The 23,150-nt window shown below is 44.1% G+C and overlaps 2 protein-coding genes across 8 annotated transcripts in view; both read right to left on the bottom strand.

The window, feature by feature from the left end:
* Positions 1-1,590: 1,590 nt before the first annotated feature.
* On the bottom strand, positions 1,591-4,743 carry RCE1 (Ras converting CAAX endopeptidase 1). Of its 7 annotated transcripts, none has more exons than XM_072790069.1 (8): positions 4,519-4,743; positions 4,282-4,384; positions 4,105-4,188; positions 3,767-3,845; positions 3,073-3,240; positions 2,874-2,945; positions 2,541-2,657; positions 1,591-2,256 (listed from the first exon to the last, which is right to left on the bottom strand). In XM_072790069.1, the coding sequence occupies exons 1-8, from the start codon at positions 4,701-4,703 to the stop codon at positions 2,021-2,023; spliced, it is 1,044 nt and encodes a 347-aa protein (XP_072646170.1). In that variant the 5' UTR covers positions 4,704-4,743; the 3' UTR covers positions 1,591-2,020. The 7 variants fall into 7 exon arrangements, with proteins under 7 accessions (XP_072646170.1, XP_072646168.1, XP_072646169.1 ...); XM_072790067.1 differs by having other exon boundaries at positions 2,541-2,646; XM_072790068.1 differs by having other exon boundaries at positions 2,541-2,643.
* A 99-nt stretch (positions 4,744-4,842) lies between these two features.
* The window catches only part of TOP6BL (TOP6B like initiator of meiotic double strand breaks), a 102,195-nt gene continuing 83,887 nt past the window's right edge, over positions 4,843-23,150 (bottom strand). The window contains 3 exon segments of the mRNA XM_072790076.1: positions 4,843-5,277; positions 9,683-9,755; positions 22,973-23,071. Coding sequence (XP_072646177.1) covers positions 4,934-5,277; positions 9,683-9,755; positions 22,973-23,071 — 516 coding nt within the window. The 3' untranslated portion in view covers positions 4,843-4,933.

Below are 23,150 nucleotides of genomic sequence, written 5' to 3'. Positions count from 1 at the left end.
CCTATGGTATACACACCCTAACAGAATTAGTTAACTGTACTGAGAGCTTCGGCTGTTATAAGCATTTAACACCCATTAACTCAAGGCATCAGTCATCCATTTTATGGACAGAGAAATGGAGTCCTAGGAAGGTTAAATAACTTGTCCAGGACCCCACAGCTAGTAAGAGGCAGAGCATTCATACTCAAGCTGTCAGTGGAGTTGCTTCCCAACCATACTGCTTTACTTCCTAAAACCAGGGAAAACCTACCACCCCATTAGTTCAGGACTGGATGCAAACAGGCACCAACATCTAGGAGGTGGGCAAAACCCTTGGATGTGGGAACCTGTGGGTGAGGATTTTAGTGGGAGGTTAGGAGCACTGGATTGAGTCTCCAGATCTAATCCTGCCCATTCCTATTCCTAAGCCTTAGGGAGAATCCCTCACCTGCAGGACAGCAACCCTGCGTGCATCACTGCACTGTTGCCCACCCCCAAACTCCACAGGGAAGGTGAAATAGGGGTGCTGGGTAATTCCTGAGCAGGAGCATGAAGAAGAGGTAGAGCACAATCTCCAGGGGACCAGGCAGGCAGTTCACCCCCAGCACCCTGCCAGCACAGTGCTCTTTGCGGGTGGTTTTGGGCTTTCTCCTCTTTGGACTTCAAGATCCCAAAGGTACGCTCTAAAACAGGCCCATGCTCACCCCCTCTACCTCCCCAACAGATGCTACACAGGGTGGAAGACAAGAAAGCTCTCCATAGCAAGGTAGGTGTGTGACTATCATGATGACCTTTTAGATCCAGGTGCATGTAGTGTAGTCACAGCCAAATTGGGGGTACCCTGGGGAGCGACTGCACTTCCATTTCCTTTCAACCACCAGCCTCAGGGGATGGGACTAGGAACAGCCTCCTTCAGTTTAGAGTGAGAACTGAGAGTATAATATTCTTTTAAAAAAGTTAAGACCCAGGGGCAGAGTAATAAAAACATGGAAACCATTCTAAAATCAAGAGGAAGGAACTAGAGAGTTCTAAGAAAGAACCCTGAGTTCCAGTGCTGCTCAGCAGGGTCCTTGCTACTCTCAGGGCTGCAGCCTTTGCTCTGAGCTCCTCTAGGGACCAGACTAGCAGCACAGTGGCAGAGGTCCAAGCAGAAAAGCTTCTACTCCCAGGTGACTCTGAGCTGGTTCCTTTACCATTTTGAATGTTTATTCTTGCTTGTGCAACCTGAGGCTGGTAGACTTTGGGGAGGTCCTGGTGGAGGCCCCACAGTCAACCCTCTACCCTTTGGAGGCTGGAGGTTCCATCACTGGGGTCCGGGCCTAGGTTTCATTCCCTGACTCTGGTAGCCAAGACACAGGTGCTAGGTTCTGCTGAGCTCACACCTGGCACCTGCAGTCCCAGGCCCACCTGTGCTAGGAGTTGGGGTGTGGCTAAGAGAGTAGAAAGCTACAGACCCAAGGCAGCCAGAGGACCCCATCCTATCCTTTACTTCAGGGACCTAAGTCTACCAGGCTGAACTTCCCAGAGGGTAGTGTACAAGGTAGCCAAGACAGGTGGCAGGCACACTCACAAGACCCCAAGTAGATCGATTCCCAAAGGTCCAAGGCCATGTTACCCAAGTTAAATCTCTTTAATATCTCAATACAAAGTCCTGATGCAAAAAGACAATGAGAAAACCCTGGGAAGTTGGGGGGAGGGATTTTGTAAATTCCACCCCCGAGCAGCTTTTCAGAGGCAGAAGGGGGCAGAGGAGCTCAGAAAAGCAGCAGTCCAAAGTGAGGAAGGGAGTGCACAGCTCCTAGGACCTGCCCCTTGTCCCCTCCCAGCTGCTCCTCAACCTCCTTTGGAGAAGGGCTGCACCCTTTGGATATCTGCTCCTTTCTCTTGGTCCCTGGGATTCAACTAGCTCTGGCTTCAATCCCCTACAAAAATTCCTGAGATCTCGGGGACCCCAGCCAGCTCCTCCCCTCTGCAGTACCCCTTGATGGGGAGGGGCTGGGGAGCCCGTGAGAGTTCATAGGAGCATGTACAGGAGCATGGGTCAGGAGCACAAGGGAGCCTCTGAGTCCCCTGCTCGCTCCAAAAGCACACAAAGGGGAAGGCTGCCGTAGAGTTTGGGGTCCGTGAGGGGCTGGAGCAGAAGCAGGAAGAGTCCCACACCCAGAGCATAGCCTGCCAGCAGGGGCCGTCTCTGCGGATGCTCCAGGGCCGCACATACAGCAGGAAAGCCCATGTAATTGCAGAAGGAGTGGCAAAGAACTGGCCCAATCAGGTGTCCTAGGGAGGGGAGACAGAGCAGCTCATGGAGCATCCCCACCACCTCCCAGGGCTAATCACCCATATCCCTGAAATAGATCAAGGACTACCCACACACACCATATGGCCCCTGCTCCCTTCCACCTCTCAGACCTCACAGACTGAAAGCCCTGGCTCTGTCTGTCTCAAAGACCAAAGTAGAAGAAACTTGTCACTCCTACAACAAACACAGCATTCCCATTCTCCCACCCTCTCCTGTGGACCCCTGAGCCCCCAGGGGGACCCATGAGAGACTGAGGACCAACCTGTGCGGATGAAGAGGAAAGCAGTGTAGGCACCGAAGACAGCTGTGTAGGAGAACTGGAACGCTGGAGACGGGGAGGCCTCGAGTGACCACACCTGTATGCTCTTCTGCCCCAACACTGCACACCCATCAGCCAGAGACATCCCCTTCCCCCTGAGGGCAGTGGCTGCCTGCCCCAGCACCTATGGCTGTCCTCTACACCCCAACTCCCACGGCCAGGGGCCCTTTCAGTACCAGAGCCCTCTGTCCCCAAGTCTTCCTCCAGAATGGCTACTGGGGACACCCTTACACACCCCAACCCAGGACTGCCCCAAGCAAGCTTTCTAGGACTCACCTGCAGACAAGAAGATGCTCCCCACACTGCTCTGGCGGAAACGAAGCTGTTCAAAAATGTGGTGAAAATGGGCTGCGAGAAAGGCAAGAACCATGTCACATTCCTCATGCCTGCTTTATAGGCCACGCCCTTGCTCCAAACCCCATTTTTGGCTCTCATGCTGGGAACATCTCAAAAGGACCAGGTTAGACAAACTCACCAACTCCAAAGAAGAGTGGGCAGGTGAACACGGCAGGGCCCAGGCCCGTGCATGGTGCTAACATGGGCAGCATGCAGGCCCGGAATACCAGTTCCTCTGTCAGGGGTGCGATCACTTGGTTCCGCAGCCAACGCATGTCTGTGAGGCAGCGGGCCCAGGAGCGAGGGGCTGAAGGTGGGGGGATTCAGGACCAAGAATTAGTGACTAGTTATTGAACAAAAAGATCCTAGAGTCCCCAAGGGTCCCTCTCCCACAATCTTTCCTTAGCCAAACTCAGATTGGCATCAATGCTCCTGAGAACAGATAAGAGTCAAGCTTTGTTATCACACAAAGCATAAAACAATGTTTTAAGAGGGCTGAAAGGAAAAGTATTAGTAGCTAAGGCAGGGTATTCTGGTAGTAAATTCTGGAAGCATCAAAATCCTAACTCAAGACCAGCTCTGGTTTGAAGAAGCCAAATATTAAAAGAGAAAGCAACTTTCATCAGTCCACACAAAGTACTGCTGGGGATTCCTAGGGGCCTGTCAAAGCAACTCTTACAGGCTGTCTGCTACATGCTCCCATCTTACTGATAAGGAAACGAAGAGTAACTCATACATCTCAAATCTAAGTCTCACCATGAGCCCACTTATTCTCTTGCTCCACTGTGCTGGGCTGCCTGTGCCTACTTTCTCCCTAAGCCCTAAGGACTCACCTAAGACAACCTTCAAGCCATCTGCCAGGTCACATGGACAATCCATAGAGAGCTGCATTAGTGGGCCCAGGAAAAGGATCTGGGAATAGAAAAACAAGCGATCAAAGGAAAGGCTTAAGCCAAAATCCACTACCCGTGCCCAGCAAAAGTCTCATGAGATTTCAAGCTTCCTGTTCTCAGCGACAATCTCCCACCCATGTATAACCAACAGCCAAGGACCATCTCACAATTTCTGTTGCCCATCAGTCAAAAGATAGGCACAATGAGGATTAAAAAAAAAAAAAGGCCATGGACAGGAACATCATGCTAATAACGAGAAAAATAAAACGAGCACTCACCATGGTCAGCAGCAAGGGCAGCAGTGCTGCTGGGAAAATGCCCTCCAGCCTGAAGCCCATCAGGGTGAGCAGGGATGTGCCTGGCTGAGCCACAGGAAAGGAGGCATCAGTCTTGCTCTCTTCTAAAAGACCCCTGAGATCCTCCCCCTCTTGCCCTCTGCCCCGCCTCCTTCGCACCTGGATGCCTGTGAGTTCTCTCCAAAGTAGCACGCAGAGGGGCGAGAGACTGGACACCACCAAGACGCTAGTGAAGCGCCGCTTGATAACGGCAGGGTGGTCCCTACGGAGGGAGCAGTAAGTTCTGGGGGCCCACAGACTCTGGACAGCGCGGCCCCGCCCCCAGTTCGCCCAAGCTCCGCCCACAGCCCCGCCTCGCGGAGGCGCGGGTTCTGGCCGCGCGCGCAGCCCCCGCACCTGGGCAGCTCGCTCTTCCAGACGTAGAGGCTGCCCACGTAGGAGCAGGCGAGGCTGAGACAGGAGAACACTGACACCCAGCAGCACAGCCCAGGGCCTGGACCGCCCAGGGCCGCCGACTCGGGTTGCCGCTCCGGCCGCGATACCGACAGCAGGCGCAGCCCATCCCCGCCCAGCGCCGCCATCGCGCCCGGACCCGCGGCGCGCACCAATGACGCGATCCCGCCGCCGCTCGACCCGCGCCCTGCCGGACGCGCGAGTGACGTCATCGGGCAGCGCGGGCACCCAGCCCCCGCCCTCGCCCCCAACACTGAAACAGATGCGGCGCACGCAGAGCTGGTTTATTGAACAACAGACAGCACGCGGCCCCAACAGCCGCCCGGCAGGTGTGGAAGCGCCGGGAGGGCACCCCAGCTTAGGGCCCAGGGCCTGGGCTCAGCCACTCGGACAGATTGGAGACCTCCTGCAGCCAGAGCGAGTCCTGCGGGAGGAAAGGGAGCCCGGGATGAGGACCCGTCGACAGCGGCCGTTTCTAACCTCCCCTGCGCGACCCTCGCCCGGTTACCTCCAGGCCGCCCCCGGGACTCTCCCTGCTCCCGCCAGATGTCGGGGAGGCCCCTGCCCCTGTGGGCTCCGTGCGGCACGCGGCGGCTTCTGACTGCCTCGAGGCCTTGGCAGAGGGGAAGGTCCGCGTCTCCTTCATGCCCCGCCGCAGGCTGCCCCTTTTGAGCGTCTTGTTTTCCACTTGCCCGCCGGTCCCTAGACGAAAACAAGCCCACTTACCTTGCGCCCGCGACCCTGTGCTAGAAAGACACCAAGGGCAGGAGAGAGGGAGGAGCTGGTCCCCCCTCTCTTAGCCCTCCCACCTCAAATTCCTTTCAAACAGGTCTGTCGGAATCAAAACCTGGCAGCTCTGGGAATTAAGGCTGAGGCTGCAGAATCGTTTCAGTCTTACTTGGGGCTCGCATCCACTCAATTCATCTGCATACAGATTCCTCGTGGAGTCTGCACTAACCAGCTCCTCCCTGCCACGCTGTGACCTCCTTGCCTGAAAGCATCACCTCTCCCTTCGTAGCTCACAGTGCCTTGAGCAATGCCCAGTGGCATTCTCCCTACTATTAACTGATGCACGTGTGCAAATTTAAAGTGAGTTAGGATCCATAGATTCTTTTTGAGCAGGTCCTGGGAATGTAGCTCAATGAGGTGTTCCCTGGGTGAAGCTAGCAAATGCCAGGAGGGATGCAGAAGTGTGTATGAAGCCCAGGGATAGAACATAGAATAAAGCTGCTAACCATTCCTAGAGGTGAAGGTTTCCCCGAGGAGAAGTCAGAGCTGTTTTTTTTTTTTTTTTTTTTTTTTTTAAGATTTATTTATTTATGATAGAGAGAGGCAGAGACACAGGAGGAGGGAGAAACAGGCTCCATGCAGGGAGCCTGACGTGGGACTCGATCCCAGGCCTCCAGGATCACACCCCAGGCTGCAGGCGGCGCTAAACCACCGAGCGCCACTGGGGCTGCCCTCAGAGCTGGGTTTTAAAGGAAGAGAAATAAGCCAGACCAACAAGGGAAAGAAAAGGAATTCCAGGCAGAAAGAGGCAAATACCCAAAGGCATTAATTAATATCCTGCATAAAATGCAAAATGGGGGGGAGGGCTCCCTAGGAGATGAATCTGAAGGGGTTAGTAGGAATCAGAAGACTAAGAAAAGGATTTTTATCTGTAGGAAACTGAAGAATTTTAATAAGCACTGGAGATTTTAATTTTCTATTTTAGAGTGATTATTATGTCAAAGGTGTAGCTTAGCGTCAAATTAGAAATAGGAAGACCTTGGGATGCCTAGGTGGTACAATCGATTGAGCATCTGACTCTTGGTTTCAGCTCAGTTCTTAATCTGAGTCATGAGATCAAGCCTTGCATGGGGCTCTGTGCTCAGTGTGGAGTCTGCTTAAGACTCTCTGCCTCACCTTCTGCTCCTCCCCACTGAGTGTTTGGGCATATGCAGGCACATGCTCTTCTACTCTCTCACTCTCTCAAATCAGAAAGAGGAAGGGAGGGGGGAGAGAAAGAAAAAGAAAGGAGAGAAAGAGGAAAGAGCAAAAAAAGGGAAAGAAAGGAAAGAGAAAAAGAAAAGGAGAAAAAGAAAAAGAGAAAGAGAGAGAAGGAGAAAGAAAAAGAAAGGAGAGACAGAAAAAAGAGAAAGTCCTCAAAACCTCAGGAGAGTGAAGGCAGCAGGAATGGACACAGGCACCACTAGGGGTCAACTGAGGCCAAATCAACAGGCCTTGGTGAGAGATTAGGTGTAATACATGAGAATGAGTGGCATCTTGAATGAATCTCATTTTAGATGTGAAAAACTGGATGGGAAGTGGTGCTATTAATCCTGACAGAGGTACCAGTGGGACCTCCACATGAAGCTGCCTAGTAAGCAGATTTATCTCCCACCTGGCACTCAAGAGAGGCCTGGGCTGTTCATGCCAACTGGAAAGTCTTGAGCCCAGAGCAAAGTTCAATGCCTGGGATAGAAGAGAGCAGCTAGGGAAGGAGTGCTATACAAGCACTGCTGAGGGGTGGTCAAAGGAAGCTAGTTGAAAGATCAGAGGGGAGAATGAGGTGAGTCACAGTCTTACAGTGCTGAATGAATTCTATAAATAGTTCAGGCACAGTAAAAATAAATATACAATTTGGTACTTAGGAAGTCTTCCCAAACGAGAATTTGCAGTGCAGAGACCACAGAGAAAGCAAGTGCCTGGGTTGGAATTAGAAGTTGGGGGGGGGATCCCTGGGTGGCGCAGCGGTTTGGCGCCTGCCTTTGGCCCAGGGCGCGATCCTGGAGACCCGGGATCGAATCCCACATCGGGCTCCCAGTGCATGGAGCCTGCTTCTCCCTCTGTCTGTGTCTCTGCCTCTCTCTCTCTCTCTCTCTGTGACTATCATAAATAAATAAAAAAAAAAGAAAAAAAAAAGAAAAGAAAAAGAAGTTGGGGGGCACCTGGGTGGCTCAGTCGGTTAAGCCTTCAGCTCAAGTCATGATCCCAGAGTCATGAGATCAAGTCCTGCATTGAGCTCCCTGCTCAGCAGGGTGCCTGCTTCTTCCTCTCTTTCTGCCCCTCCTCCACCTCATGCTCTCTCACTTGTGTGCTTCTCAAATAAACTTTTTTAAAAGAAGAATTAGAGAATGGGAGGAAAATAGGAGAGGAAACAGCTTGCTTTTTTGAGAACCATGGCTGAGATGTGATGGAGAGAAAGAGAAGTAGTTCAAGAAAAAAAAAAAAAAAAGAAGTAGTTCAAGATCATGGGATATTTCCTCTTTAACAAGGGATTGCCCTGCTGAGGGGACAGAACTCGGAAGAGAAACTAAAGGTGCAGAAATGGTGATGATGCAAGTAGGTCCTGAGAAAGCAGTAGGGCTAATGCCACGCTGACACAGTTTGGGCACGAAGTCAGTAGGCAGAGGCTGGGTAGATATTTTAAAGAATGGAGTAGCCGCTGACAAGAAGGCGAGGAAGACGATGTAAAGGACTGATGGCTAAAGGCTCCTGAGTGAACAGACCACGGATGCATGGTGGCATCATCTAACTTATTTTCTTTAGCAGAACTGTGGGGACATGGGACATAGAATTGATGGTGACTAGAGCTGCAGCTTTGTAAAGCAGAGCAGCTCAAGCAGTCTTCCAGTGGCTCTACCAGATTATAAGTGCCTAGGTTTTAAGGCTTATATTGTACATAGAGACAGCATATGAAATTATTTTCCTGCAAAGCAACCTCTGAGCCTGGGTGGTCTCTTGTGAAAGGGGACCACTGTCACAGTGGTCACTGTGGACAAGTTTAGCATCCCCTCCCCTGGGTCCACAGCAGGTGCTGGATAAAATACTAAGTTCTTCCTTTTAAAAAAGTATTTTTTTACTCTTTGCTGCATAAATACTGAATTGTATGTGGTATACATCCATTCTTTTAAATCTCCAAATCTGTATTTATAAAAATAGATTCTTTGCTTTATACAAGCCTTCACTGCAGAGTTCTTTTCAGTAGCAACAGCCCCTACCACATTTAAAACAAGGTTCAACTGACAGAATGATTCAGGAACACCTCTTAGGCCTAGTCTGGACAACATGCAGCATGTTGTAGTTGTGACCCTGGAAAGAGGAATTTTACCAACAAAGTATGGGTGCTAGAATCAGTCCCCAAATTTCCTCAAGTCCACATAGTTTTGACAATGCATCCCTGGTAGTCTTGGCTGTGTGAAGACAGATTGGAGCTAGGCCATGTGGGTTTGAACTCTGGCTCTCCACTTACTCCCTGCATGACCTCCAGTAATTTTACTGACAATAGTTTCCTTATCTATAAAATAAGAATAGTAACACTACCTCATAGGATTGTTTCGAGAATTAAGAGCATTACTCCATTTTAAAAGCTCAGAATCGGGGCACGTTGGTGGCTCAGTTAAGCATCTGACTCTTGATTTCAGCTCTGGTCATGATCTCAGAGTCATGAGATTGAGCCCCACATTGGGCTTTGTGCTCAGTGGGGAGTCTGCTTAAGTTTCTCTGCCCCCACCATGTGCTCATGCTCACATTTTCCCTCCAAAATAAATAAATCTTTTTAAAAATCATGAAAACCTTCTAATAGTGCCTGACACCTGGACTCTCAGGCTCAGGCACCAGTGGCTGTGATTATTTCCAGCCATATACACACTACACACCTTCTGCCACTGTGTAAGTGTTGGAGGGAGGGTGGAAAGACCAATATAATCACCAACATCACACGCAACAACTCCCTGTAATATACATCAAAGTTGAGGTGGTGCTCTGTGCCCAGGAGTAGCCTCCAGAGCCCCAGAGGAGTAACCAAAATTAGGGAGAGCTGCAGTACCGGCAGTAATGATGGAGAAAAGACACAAAGGAACCAGCTGAATTCAGGGACCCGCCCCTTCATGTGCCACTATCTTTAACTGCACAAAATTTATGAGGAATTTCTAGTTCTATCATACCAGCTTTGGGGAGGGAATGCCCTTCCCCCGCCGCTGTCCGAGAACACCCAAAGTGGTGGTGGGAGCCAACTAAATCCCAGGATTTTGCTGTGGAGGAAGGTGTAGCTTGAAAGCTTGAAGTCAACATTTTTTACTTCTGAGTGTTGGTCCTGGATTCACCTGAAAAGCTGAAGCCTTACCTGCAAGTTGCTCAGGGCTGCTGTTTTCATGTGCATCCTCTGTGCTCTGCTCTGCATTTTTCTCTGGGAGTAGCTGTTTTAAAAATCAGAAGTACTAAGTGAGTTTTGTAGGAACATGAACAAGCCCCAGTGAGAGAGAGTGCCTGGTAGCTTGTAGAACTCACGGGGCTATCCTCCCTTACCTGGAACTCTACTTCCTCTTGGTTCATGGGAGTCCCCCTACCCCGCCCTAATCAAGGCTTCCTCTTGTCAGAGCATTTGCAGCTCATCCCAGGCACTTTAGGCATTTCCTTCCTCCTCTGCACTCTGGTCACTTGCTTACCAACTACCCTGCTCCTTTGGCTCTGAAGATGCACTGCCTGCCCTTGTTTATCATTTTTATCTGCCTGTTTTCCACATTATTTCAAAAAAAAAAGTGTGTGTGTGTGTGTGTGTGTGTAGAGAGAACTCCCAAGCAGGGTTGGTGGGGGGCAGAACCTCAAGCCGACTTCATATCCAGTGTGGAGCCTGATGCAGGTCTTGATCCCAGGACCCTGAGATCATGACCTGAGCTGAAATAAAGAGTCAAATACTTAGGGACGCTTGGGTGTTCAGTGGTTTAGCACTGCCTTTGGCTCAGGGTGTGATCCTGAAGTCCCGGGATTGAGTCCCATGTCGGGCTCCCTGCATGGAGCCTGCTTCTCCCTCTGCCTGTGTCTCTGCCTCTCTCTGTCTCTCATGAATAAATAAAATCTTTAAAAAAAAGGGATCCCTGGGTGGCGCAGCGGTTTATCGCCTGCCTTTGGTCCAGGGCGCAATCCTGGAGACCTGGGATCAAATCCCACGTCGGGCTCCCGGTGCATGGAGCCTGCTTCTCCCTCTGCCTATGTCTCTGCCTCTCTCTCTCTCTCTCTCTCTCTCTCTCTCTCTCTCTCTGACTATCATAAATAAATAAAAATTTTTTAAAAAGTCAAACACTTAACTGACAGAGCCACCCAGGCACCCTATTTTCCACACTTTAAATTCCTTGAAGGGTAAGGTTCACTGTTCCTGCATCCCTTTACAGCTAGCATAGTGTCTTGCATAGGTAAGTACTCAAACTATAACAGACCGAGGTCAAACCTGGGAAACCACAGGGTACATTTTGTGGTCCTCTGTTGCCTTTCAAAGCCTTGCCACTCTTGGTTCAATTTGGACAGATAAACAAAATTTCTTACCAAGATCAGAACCCAATTCTAGCTTCTTGTTTTTCAAGAACACAAGTACATAAAAATAGACATCCTCTTCATCAAAATTAAAAACTTTTGTGCTTCAAAGGGCACTATAAAGAAATTCAACCCACAGGAATGGGAGAAAATATTTGCAAATTGTATCTGATTCAATTGTGTTGAATCCAGAATAAAGAACTCTTATACTTCAACAATAGTGCCTGGCACCTGCAGTCTCAGGCACCAATAAAATAATAGCCTAATTAAAAATGGTTATCAGATTTGGAGACCTTTCTCCAAAGAAGAGATACAAATGGTCAATAAGCCCACAAAAGGACGCTCAACATCATTATTCATTAGGGAAATGCAAATCAAAACCGCTTTACACCCACTAGGATGGTGGTGGTAATAATAATAGTAATAAAACAAGTAAATAAATAAAATAACAGTAATAATAGACAATACCACGAAGATGTGGAAAAACTGAAACCATTTGTTACACATTGCTGGTGGGAAAGTAAAGTGGCCAGTTTAGCAAAGAGTTTAAAAGTTCCTCAAAAGGAGGCACCCGGGTGGCTCAGCTGGTTAAGTGGCTGCCTTCAGCTGGGGTCATGATTCTGGGGTCCTGGGATTGAGCCCCGCATTAGGCGCCCTGCTCAGCGAGGAACCTCCTTCTCCCTCTCCCTCTGCCTGCTGCTCCCCCTGCTTATGTGCTCTCGCTCTCTGTCAAATAAATGAATGAAATCTTTTAAAAAGTTCCTCAAAAAGTTAAAACATAGTGAGGCACCTGGCTGGCTCAGCTGGTAAGCTGTGTGGCTTGTGATCTCAGGGTTGTGAATTCGAGCCCCATGTTGGGTACAGAAATTACTTAAAATCTTTTAAAAAGAGGGGCACCCCATGGCTCAGTGGTCTACTTTTGGCTTAGGTTGTGATCCTGGGGTCCTGGGATTAAATCCCACATCAGGCTCCCTGCAGGGAGCCTGCTTCTCCCTTTGCCTATGTTTCTTATTCTCTCTCTCACTCATGAATAAATAAAATCTTTTAAAAAGTGAATGAGGGATCCCTGGGTGGCGCAGCGGTTTGGCGCCTGCCTTTGGCCCAGGGCACGATCCTGGAGACCCGGGATCAAATCCCACATCGGGCTCCCGGTGCATGGAGCCTGCTTCTCCCTCTGCCTATGTCTCTGCCTCTCTCTCTCTCTCTGTGACTATCATAAATAAATAAAAATTTTTAAAAAGTGAATGAAATTTTTAAAAAAATCTTTAAAAAAAGAAAAAAAGTTAAACAGAGTTATCATATAACCCAGCAATTCTACTATTAGATATATAACCAAAATTACAAACATATGTCCACCCATAAGTGTTCACACCATTATTCATAATTGCCAAAAAGTGCAAGTAACACAATGTCCATCAACTGATGAATGGATAGAAAAAATGTGGTATATCCATACAAAAGGATATTATCCAACCATAAAAAGGAATTAAGCATTGTCACATGCTACACCATGGATGAATCTTTTTTTTTTTTTTTTTTTTTTACCATGGATGAATCTTGAAAACATTTTGCTTAGTGAAAGAAGTCAGACACAAAAGACTACCTATTATGTGATTCTATTTACATGAAATACCCATATAGGCAAATCCATGGAGACAGAAGACTGGTAGTTGCCAGGGGATGGTAGAAAGGGGAATTGAGACTGACTACAAATAGGTACGTGGTTTCTTTTTGGCATGATGGGGATATTGTGGAATTTAGTGGTGAGTGCTGCATAACACAATGAATATACTTAAAGTCACTGAACTGTACAATTTTAAATGGTAGGGCAGCCTGGGTGGCTCAGCAATTTAGTGCCGCCTTTGGCCCAGGGCATGATCCTGGGGACCCGGGATGGAGTTCCACTTTGGGCTCCCTGCATGGAGCCTACTTCTCCCTCTGCCATGTCTCTGCCTCTCTCTTCCTGTCTCTCATGAATAAAAAAATCTTTTTTAAAAAGGTAGGTTTGGGGGCATCTAGGTGACTCAGTCGGTGAAGCACCTGCCTTCAGCTCAGGTCATGATCTCAGGGTGCTGGGATCAGAGTTCCAGGTAAGACTTGTTGCCCAGTGGGGAGACTGCCTCCCTCTCTACCTCTGCCCGTCCCCCTGCTCATGCTTTCTCTCCTCCTCTTTCAAATGAATAAATAAAATCTTTTTAAAAAGGGTAGATTTTATGGTATGTGAATTGCAACTCAATAAAAAATTATCATGAATTCTTTACTAAATCAAGTCTCAACTTCTAAGTACATTCCAAGGAACAAAGAAGAGTAAAGATAGCCCTAATGGTGTGGGAAAAAAAAAAAAAAACAGTACTAAGAAAACTTCCAGACAATTTTTTTCTTCTTTGAGAGAAAGCTTGACTCTTTTACTTCATTGTTGCCTGGAAAGTCTCATGTAATAGACAAATCCTTCTACTACCCTGAAGCTGGTATCACCAATGAAATAACCCACACTCAGATATAAAGCTCTCAGCCCTAGAGGAGTTCTTGCACACCCGTCATCAGTTCCCCAGATGAGACAACCCTATATTCACACCTCCTGGGATTTAACACTGTGAGATATTTAATTCTGGTCTACTCCCCCAGAGAAACAATACCTTTCCTGACAAAACTACCTCCCTGTTACTGCTCCTGTTTATTATGGGTTTATGTTCTTAGCCGCTATGCACATCTATGACACTAGCCCTGAAGAACTGCCTAGTCTGCTCTTTCATGGCCCACTGTCCTATGTTCTCACACCCAGGCTATAAATCTCCACTCCTGGAATGGCATTTTCCTAAATATATTCTATAAGCCTAAATACATATTTTCTCATTTTTTCTACTTCTCCATAAACCATGTAATATCCATATAATAAAACCATATAACAAAAATATAATGGATGGTTTTATTCTCTATTATTCAAGAGGTCAGCTATTCTATTCTGTTTAAAAATGGAAACTGGGACTGGTCTAGAGGTAAAAGAACTTGACCTTTCATCATTGATCTTGTAGTTTTTAGCTAAGCCACTGGGTGCCACTCTTGTGCCACTACCAAGTTATTTATCACTTAAAAAAAAAAAAAAAAAAAAAAAAAAACGACCTCACCGGAGGGAAACTAATGATCTTGAGTGCAGACAGGTTCTGCTCATGAGTGCCTCTGATCACTCATCTTCCCTGGGCTATATGGTGTGGAACATTCCTATACCAGTCCTATGTGGTAACAAGGTTACTAGGCTTTGGTACCAGGAGAGCCTAGCCTTGCCATTTGCGGACTATGTGATTCTGAGCCAATCAGGAAAATTCTCTAACCAGTTTAGTCATCTATAAAATGGGAAACTACAACCTATTTTTTAGGATCTTTGTAGTATTAAAGTGGAAATCTTGGCACAGATTAAGGATTCAACAAATGTTCCTTTCTTCCAAGACCTATTATGACTACTGGACAAGACCTTGAGTTCACTAGCCATCTGCCAAATTAATTGGGCTATAAATGGCCCTGAGGCTATGAGCCATCACTATGGCAACAGAATGGGGCAAAAGAGGTCATATCATTTCCTTATGAGTTCTCACTGTGATATCAGAAAGGCCCAAGCAAAAGGTCTTCACAGGCTGAACACTTCTGGATCCTACCCACATACCTCCTAGGTCCTATGATAATGGCACATGCTTACCCTGAACCCATCCCTAGAAATCTAAAGGTGTGGATAGCTGTAGTGAATGAAGTGAGACGCCCAAAAAGGAATGTCCAAGCCTTGACCCCCAGAACCTATAAATGTGACCTCATTTGGAAAAAAGGGTCTTTTCAAAAGTAATTAAGAATCTTAAGACCATCATGGATTTAGAGTAGGCCCTAAATCCAATGACAGGTATCCTTATAAAAGAGGCAGACGGAAATCTGACAGACATAGGAAAAAAGGGCCATGTGAAGATGGAGGCACAGACTGAAGTGTTGTGGCTGTAAGTCAAGGAACATCTGGAGCCACCAGAAGTTGGAAGGAGAATGGAAGGATCCTTAGAGCCTTTGGAGGAAGCATGGTTCTCCTAAAACTTTGATTTCGGATTTCATCTTTTTTATTTTATTTTTTTAAGTAGGCTCCATGCTGGGCTTGAGATCAAGACCTCAAGTGAGATCAAGAGTCCAATGGCTAGGGCAGCCTGGGTGGGGTGGGGCTCAGTGGTTTAGCACTGCCTTCAGCCTAGGGCATGATCCTGGGGACTGGGGATTGAGTCCCACATCGGGCTCCCTGCATGGAGCCTGCTTCTCCCTCTGCCTGTGTCTCTGCCTCTCTCTCTGTGTGTCTCTCATTAATAAATAAATAAAATCTTTAAAAAAAAAAGTGTTAAAAAAAGAGTCCAAAGGCTAACCAACTGAGCCACCCAGGTGCTCCTGATTTCAGACTTCTAAACTCCAGAGCTGTGAGATAATAAATTTTGGTGTTTTTAAGCTTTAAAGTTTGTGGAAATTTGTTTGTTCAAGTTAGGGACAACAGCTTTCCAAGTTGCAGGGAAACCACTCTTGCTGGAATGGTGGATGCATGCTAAAGTGCTTCCTAGAAGGTACATAAAAGGTGTGGTGAAGGGAGCATTTACGGGGATTCACTCCTGTCCTCTAGCTTTTCTGACTACAAACCAGAGGATAAGCAAATCAATGAGATGCTGTGATCCTTGAGTGTCTGGGCACCTAAACTTCGCCAAACAGGCAAACTAAAGTAGGAGAGGGAGAGAAGTAGAAGTGCAAAAGGCCATATTATTCTGTCAGAAACAGTTAATTTTTTATAGCAAATTTATTGGAATATAACTTACTTACAATAAACTGCATTTATGTGAGATGTACAATTAAGTTTTGGCACATATACATATTTGTGAAACCATCATCCTAATCAAGATAACAAACATATCCATCACCCTCAAAAATTTCCTCTGACCTTCATGATCATTTCCTCCAACTTTTTTAAAGATTATTTATTTATTTGAGAGAGATAGGGAGAGTGCATGAGTGGGGGAGGTGCTAAGCAGGGAGCCTGATGCTATGTGGGACTCCATCCCAGGACTCCAGGATCATCACCTGAGCTGAAGACAGACATTCAACTGACTGAGCCATCCAGGCACCCTCCCTCTAACTGTTATACTTCCCATCTTTAAGCAAACACTGATCTGTAACTAAAGATTACTTAGTATTTTGAAAAATTTTATATAAATGCAAACAGTATGTACTCTTGTATTGTAAGTGCTTTTTTCCCCTGGATGCTATCACACCTGATCCAATATTTCAAGGTTTTTCATTCAGCATGGCTACCTAGAGATTCATTCATGCTATTGTGCATATCAACAGTTCATTCCTTTTATTGCCAAGTAGTATTCCATTGAATGAACCATTTGTTTATCCATTTACCTGTTGACACTGGGTTGTTTCCAGTTTGGGGTTATACAACAGAGGTGCCATGAACATTAGTATATAAATTTTTGTGTGCACATATGCTTTCATTTCTCTTGTGTTAATACTTAGGAGTAGAACAGCTGGATCATATGATGTAAATTTTTAAGAAACTGCCAAACTGGGCAGCCCTGGTGGCTCAGCGGTTTAGTGCCGCCTTCAGCCCAGGGCCTGATCCTGGAGACCTGGGATCGAGTCCCATGTCAGGCTCCCTGCACAGAGCCTGCTTCTCCCTCTGCCTGTGTCTCTGCATCTCTCATGAATAAATAAATAAAATCTTTAAAAAAAAAAAAAAGAAAAGAAAAGAAAAGAAACTGCCAAACTACTCTCCAGAGTTATACCGCTTTTTATTCCTACAAATAGGGAATAAGAGTTCCAGTTGGTCCACATCCTTGCCAATACCTGGTGTGGTCAGTCTTTTTATTCCAAGTAGGTGTGAAATTGTGCTTCTGACTTGCATTTTCCCTAATGACTAATAATGTTAAGCATCTTTCTTATATGTTTATTTGCTGTTTGTGTATCTTCTTTTGTGAAATGTGTGTTCAAATCTAGTGCACATTTTAAAAGTTGGTTGTTTTCTTATGTTTAGGTTTTGAGGGTTTTAAAGTATTTTCAGGGGGATCCCTGGATGGCTCAGCGGTTTGGCACCTGCCTTTGGCCCAGGGCGCAATCCTGGGGTCCCAGGATCCAGTCCCGCATCGGGCTCTCAGCATGGAGCCTGCTTCTCCCTCTGCCTGTGTCTCTGCCTCTCTCTCTCTCTCTATCATAAATAAATAAATAAATCTTTAAAAAAAAGTATTTCCAATATTCTGGTAAGGTTTTATTTTTTTTATTTTTTTTTTCTGGTAAGGTTTTAAACTAAAAATTCAATCTCTTTAATAGACAGAACTGCCACATATATAGAGCTCTATTTCTTCTTCTCTTTAATGATTTATTTGTTTATTTATTTTAAAGAGAGAGAGAGAGAGAGAGAACGAGCAGGAAGAAAGACAGAGGGGAAGGAAGAGAAGGAAGAGGGAGAAGCAGACTCGTCACTGAGCAGGGAGCCTGATGTGGGCTCTGGGATCATGACCTGAGTCAAAGGCAGATGCCTAACTAATGGAGCCACTGAAGCGCTCCTAAAGCTATTTCTTTTTGAATGAACTTTAGTAATTTCTGTCCTTCAAGGAATTTGTCCATTTAATCTAAGTTGTCAAAATTACTGAAGTAACATTGTTCATAATTGTCTCTGATGATCTTTTTAATATCTGATGTTATTTCTCTAATTTCTGTAATAGAAAATTGTATCTTCTCTCTTTTATTCTGATTAGTCTGGCTAAATGTTTATCAATTTTATAATCTTCTCAATGAACCACCTTTAAGTTTCATTGATTTTTCCTTACTGTTCTTCTGTTTTCTTTTTTATTCTCTTCCACTCTGACTTTATTATTTAATTTCTTCTGTTTAATTACTCTTCTTGTTCTAGTTTAAATTGGAAGCTGAGATCATTGATTTGGGACCTTTTTCTTTCCTAACATAGGCATTTTTCCCTCTAAGTACTGCTTTAGAGACAGCTCACAGATTTTGATAACTTGCATTTCCATTTAAATTATTTTTCTAATTCTTCTTTTGATTTTGCGTTTGATCCATGGGTTATTTGTGTGTTACTTAATTTCAAAATATTTGGAATTTTCTAGGTATCTTTCTGTCACTGATTTTACTTAATTCCTACTGTAGTCAAAAACATACTTTGTATGACTTGAATCCTTTTAAGTTTATTGAGATGTATTTAATGGCTCAGAATAGGGTCTATCTTGTTAAATGTCCCTTTTGTACTTGAAAAGGATATTCTGCTGTGGTTGGGTGGAGTGTTTTATGGTTATCAGTTAGGTCAAGTTAATTCATTGTGTTATTTAAGACTTCCATAGAAGTCTGATTACTGATTTTCTATCTACTTGTTCTACCAATTGTTAATAGAAGTATACTGAAATCTCCAAATATAATAGGGGATTTGTCTACTTCTCCTTATAATTCCATCAGTTTTTTTCGTTTCTTTTAGAGTTCTCTCAAGGGACACCTGGGTGGCTAAGCAGTTAAGCGTCTATCTTCAGCTCAGGATGTGACCCTGGAGTTCCGGGATCGAGTCCCACAACAAGCTCCCTGCATGGATTTTTAAAGATTTTATTTATTTATTCATGAGAGACAGAGAGAGAGAGAGGCAGAGACATAGGCAGAGTTGGAGAAGCAGGCTCCATGCAGGGAGCCTGATGTGGGACTCCATCCTGGGTCTCCAGGATCAGGCTCTGGACTGAAGGCGGCGCTACACCGCTGAGCCACCCGGGCTGCCCAATATAAATAAAATCTTTAAAAAAAAATAAAGTTCTCTCAAAAGTTTCATGAATGTTTGGGGCTATTATTTTCATTACATTGTTTTGTATTATTCATTATGAAATGACCCTCTCTATCCCTAGTAATATTCTTTGCTCTGAAATCTACTTTATAGCCTCTTCAAGTGCTTCTTTTTTTAAGCTTATTTTTAAGTAATCTCTACACCCAACATGGGGCTCAAACTTAAAATCCTGAGATCAAGAGTTGCATGCTCTACCAGCTGAGCCAGCCAGGTACCCTTCTTAGTGCTCTTTTGATTAGTGATATACCATGGTATATATCTTAAGCATGGTATTATCTTTTTCCATCTTTTACATGTTGAATCTATTTCTGTCTTTATTTTTTTAATTATTTTTTTAATTGAAGTTCGATTTCCCAACATATAGTATAACACCCAGTCTTTATTTTAAAGTGGGATTCTTATAGGCAGCATATAGTTGGCTCTTGCTTTTACTTAATCTAACAATCTCTGCCTTTTCATGTAAATAGTTGTAAAGGCCCTTTACATTTAATATAACTGATATAGCTGAATTTACATATATTATCTTGCTAATTGTTTTCTATTTGTCTCATCTGTACTTTGTTCTCTTTTCTTTTTCTGCCCTCTTTTTGATTATTTTTAAAAATAATATGCCCTCTGCCTGATAGGTATAGCCTCTCCTATTATCAACATCCCCCATCCAAATGGTACATTTGTTACAAACAATAAACCTTCATTGACACATCATTATCATTCAAAGTCCATAGTTTACATTAGAGTTTACTTAGTGTTGTATGTTCTATGGCTTTGAGCAAATGTATAATGACATGTATCCACTATTACAGAATCAGAGTAGTTCCACAGCCCTAAAAGTCCTCTGTGCTTTGTATATTAATTCCTCCTTTTCCTATAACTCCTGGAAACCACTGAGTTTTCTTTACTGTCTCCAGAGTTTTGCCTTTTCTAGAATATCATAAGCTTGGAATCATTAAGTGTGTAACCTTTTCATATTGACTTCTTTTATTTAATAACATGCCTTCAAGCTTCCTCTGTGTGTTTTCATGGCTTGATGGCTCATTATTTCTTAGTGCAAAATAATATTCCATTGTCTGGATGTGCCAAAGTTTATTTATCCATTCACCTGCTGAAGGACATCTTGGTTGCTGCCAAGTTTGGCAATTATTAAGAAAGCTGCTATAAACGTCTGTATTCATGTTTCCATGTGAACACAAGTGTTAACTCCTTTGGATAAATACCAAGGAGCATGATTATTGATCACATGGTAAGCATATGTTTATTTTTTTAAGAAACTACCAAACTCTTCCAAAGTAGTTGTATCATCTTGCATTCCTTTTTTTTTTTAATTTTATTTATTTATGATAGTCACATAGAGAGAGAGAGAGAGAGAGGCAGAGACATAGGCAGAGGGAGAAGCAGGCTCCATGCACCGGGAGCCTGACGTGGGATTCGATCCGGGGTCTCCAGGATCGCGCCCTGGGCCAAAGGCAGGCGCCAAACCGCTGCGCCACCCAGGGATCCCTCATCTTGCATTCCTATCAGCAATGAATGAGAGTTCCTACTGTTCCACATCTTTGCCAACATTTGGTGGTGTTAGTGTTCTGGATTTTGGTCATTGATCGAGGGATCTTATTGTTTTAATTTGAATTTCTCTGATGGCATATGATGTGGAGCATCTTTTCTTTTTTTTTTTTTTTTTAATGGAGCATCTTTTCATGTGCTTATTTGTCATCTTATGTCTTCTTTGGTGAGGTGTCTGTTAAGGTCTTGGCCTGTTTTAAATTTTTTTTTTTATTGTGAGTTTTTGGATAGTGGTCCTTTAACCATATGTGTCTTTTGAGTTGAATACTTTTTACGACTCCATTTTATCTCCTTTCGTGGCTCAATACCTGTATTATTGTATTATTTCTGATGGTTCCCTTCATCTTTAACTTACCAGTCTACCTTCAGGTAATATTACACCACTCCACAGTATAAGTCTTTACAACAATATATTTCCACTTCTCTCCTCCTGGTTTTTGTGCTGTTGTTGTCGTCATACATTTTACTTTACCATAGCTTATAAACCTCATAATATATTATTGCTATTTTTGCTTTAAAGGGTTAATTATGTATTAAAGAGATTTAAGTAATAAATTTTATATTTATCCATGTAGTCATCATTTTCAGTACTCTTCATTCCTTTGTATAGAATCAGGTTTCCAGATGGTATCACTTTTCTTCTGTTTGAAGGACTTCCTTTACATTTCTCATCTGAATTCTTTTAATTCTTGTATGTCAGAATAAGTCCTTATTGCATCTTTTTTTTACTTTATTTATTTATTTTTAATATTTATTTATTCATAAGACAGAGAGAGAGGCAGAGGGAGAAGCAGACTCCTGGCAGGGAGCCCGATGACGGACTCTATCCCAGGACCCAGGGATCACGTCCTGAGCTAAAGGCAAATGCTCAACCACTGAGCCACCCAGTAGTCCTTCATCATTTTTCTTTTAAAGATATTCTTGTTAGGTAAAGAATCCTAGGTTGAAGGTTTTTTCTTCAGTACTGTAAAGATGTTGCTCCATTTCCTTCTAGCTTATACTGTTTCTGATGAGAAATTTTCTGTAATCCTTATCTTTGTTTCCTTGTAAATAGCTTTCCCCAACCATTTGTTTTCAAGATTTTTTCTTTATCACTGGTTTTAACCAATTTAATTATGATGTGTCTTGGTGCAGTTTTGTTTTATGGGCTTGGTGTTTAAGATTCTTAGATCTGTGCATTTATAGATTCCATCAAATTTGGAAAAATTTCAGCCATTATTCCTCTGAATATATTTTCTGCCTCCATTTTTTCTTCAGATTCCCCAATTATACATATATTTAGGCTACCTGAAGCTGTCTGATAAGTCACAGATGTTCTATGCTTTATTATAATTATTTGGAAAGAAATCTTACCCTTTTAATTAATTTTTTTTGAGAGGTAGAGAGAACAAGCACATGTGCAAGCAGGGGGTGGGGAGGTAGAAGGGAGAGGGAGAGAATCTTAACCAGACTCTGCACTAAGCATGGAGCCCAATGCAGGATTCAATCTCATGACCCTGATATCACAACCTGAGCTGAAATCAAGAGTCAGATGCTTAACTGACCAAGCTACCCAGGGGTCCCTATTATTTTTTTAAAAGGTTTTATTAATTTATTCATGAGAGACACAGAGAGAAGCAGAGACATAGGCACAGTGAGAAGCAGGCTCCCTGCAGGGAGCCTGATACAAGACTTGATCCCTGGACCTCGGGATCACATCCTGAGCCAAAGGCAGATGCTCAACTGCTGAGGCACCCAGGCATCCCAATTACTATTTTAGATCTATTTCATTTCAAAGTTTTTCTATTGTTATGTGTTTCTCCTTAGGTGTCCAATGGGCCATTCATATGATCCAGTCTAATTTCCACCTCAGAGATATCATAATTTTCATCCTTACAGTTAGTTTTGGGTCTTTTTTTTTTATACCTTCCACATATCTACTTAATATGTTCAGTCTTTCCTCTAGAACATATGGAATACAGTTATAATAACAACTCTTTTATTGTCTTTGTCTACTAATTCTATCTTCTGTGTCAGTTCTGGATCAGTTTTGATTCAATAATTAATCAACTGATTAAGTTTTCTCTTCACTGTGGGTTGTATAGTCCTGCTTCTCAGCATACCTGTTAATACTGATTGGATGCAAAGCACTGTGAGTATTACCTTGGTGGTTGCTGGATATTTCTAATACTTCTATAAATATTCTTGACCTTTGTTTTGTGATGCTATTGAATTACTTGGAAACAACTTGATTTATGTCTTGCTTCTGTTTTTAAGCAGAGGAGTGTTTATTTGGCAGAGGTTTAATTTTTCTCCATTCCCAAGGCAAGTCTCTTCTTACTATCCTACCTGATGCTCCATAAAGTACAAACCTTTCCTCTCTAGTTGATAGAAATATTTTATTCAAACCTCCAACAATCACTTTAGGTATGCATTATTCCTATTTTACTGATAAAGAAACTAAGGCTTAGAAAGATTGAATAGCTTCCACAATACCACACAACTAATTAGTGGCAGAAATGGAATTCGAGCAATATCTAGCCATGCTCTTGACCTCTGTGTAATACTATATTCTATAAAATTTTCTTAAACCAGTCTTTCTTGCTGAAAAACTAATCTCAGATTGTGCAATCTAAAGTACCTGCACCTAACCACCCTGTATACAGAGTTCTCACACATCAATATGGAAGATTTCCACCAAAGTACTGATTAATACTTTATACTTACCTGCTTCATCTCACATGAGCAGTAGGGAAGATATCGATGCCAGGTGATCTCATGAAATGATTTATTCAGTTTGGTCCCAAACTCTTGAGTGTCAGCTGCCTAGAATGGGCCAGAGATGGAACATGCTGAATTCCAGTACTGGCAACCAAAAGGAGGGTATCCACAGGATACGAGAAGA

Source organism: Canis lupus, chromosome 21, assembly GCF_048164855.1.
Source record: "Canis lupus baileyi chromosome 21, mCanLup2.hap1, whole genome shotgun sequence".
Taxonomy (NCBI): domain Eukaryota; kingdom Metazoa; phylum Chordata; class Mammalia; order Carnivora; family Canidae; genus Canis; species Canis lupus.
This window is presented reverse-complemented; position numbering and strand designations above follow the sequence as displayed.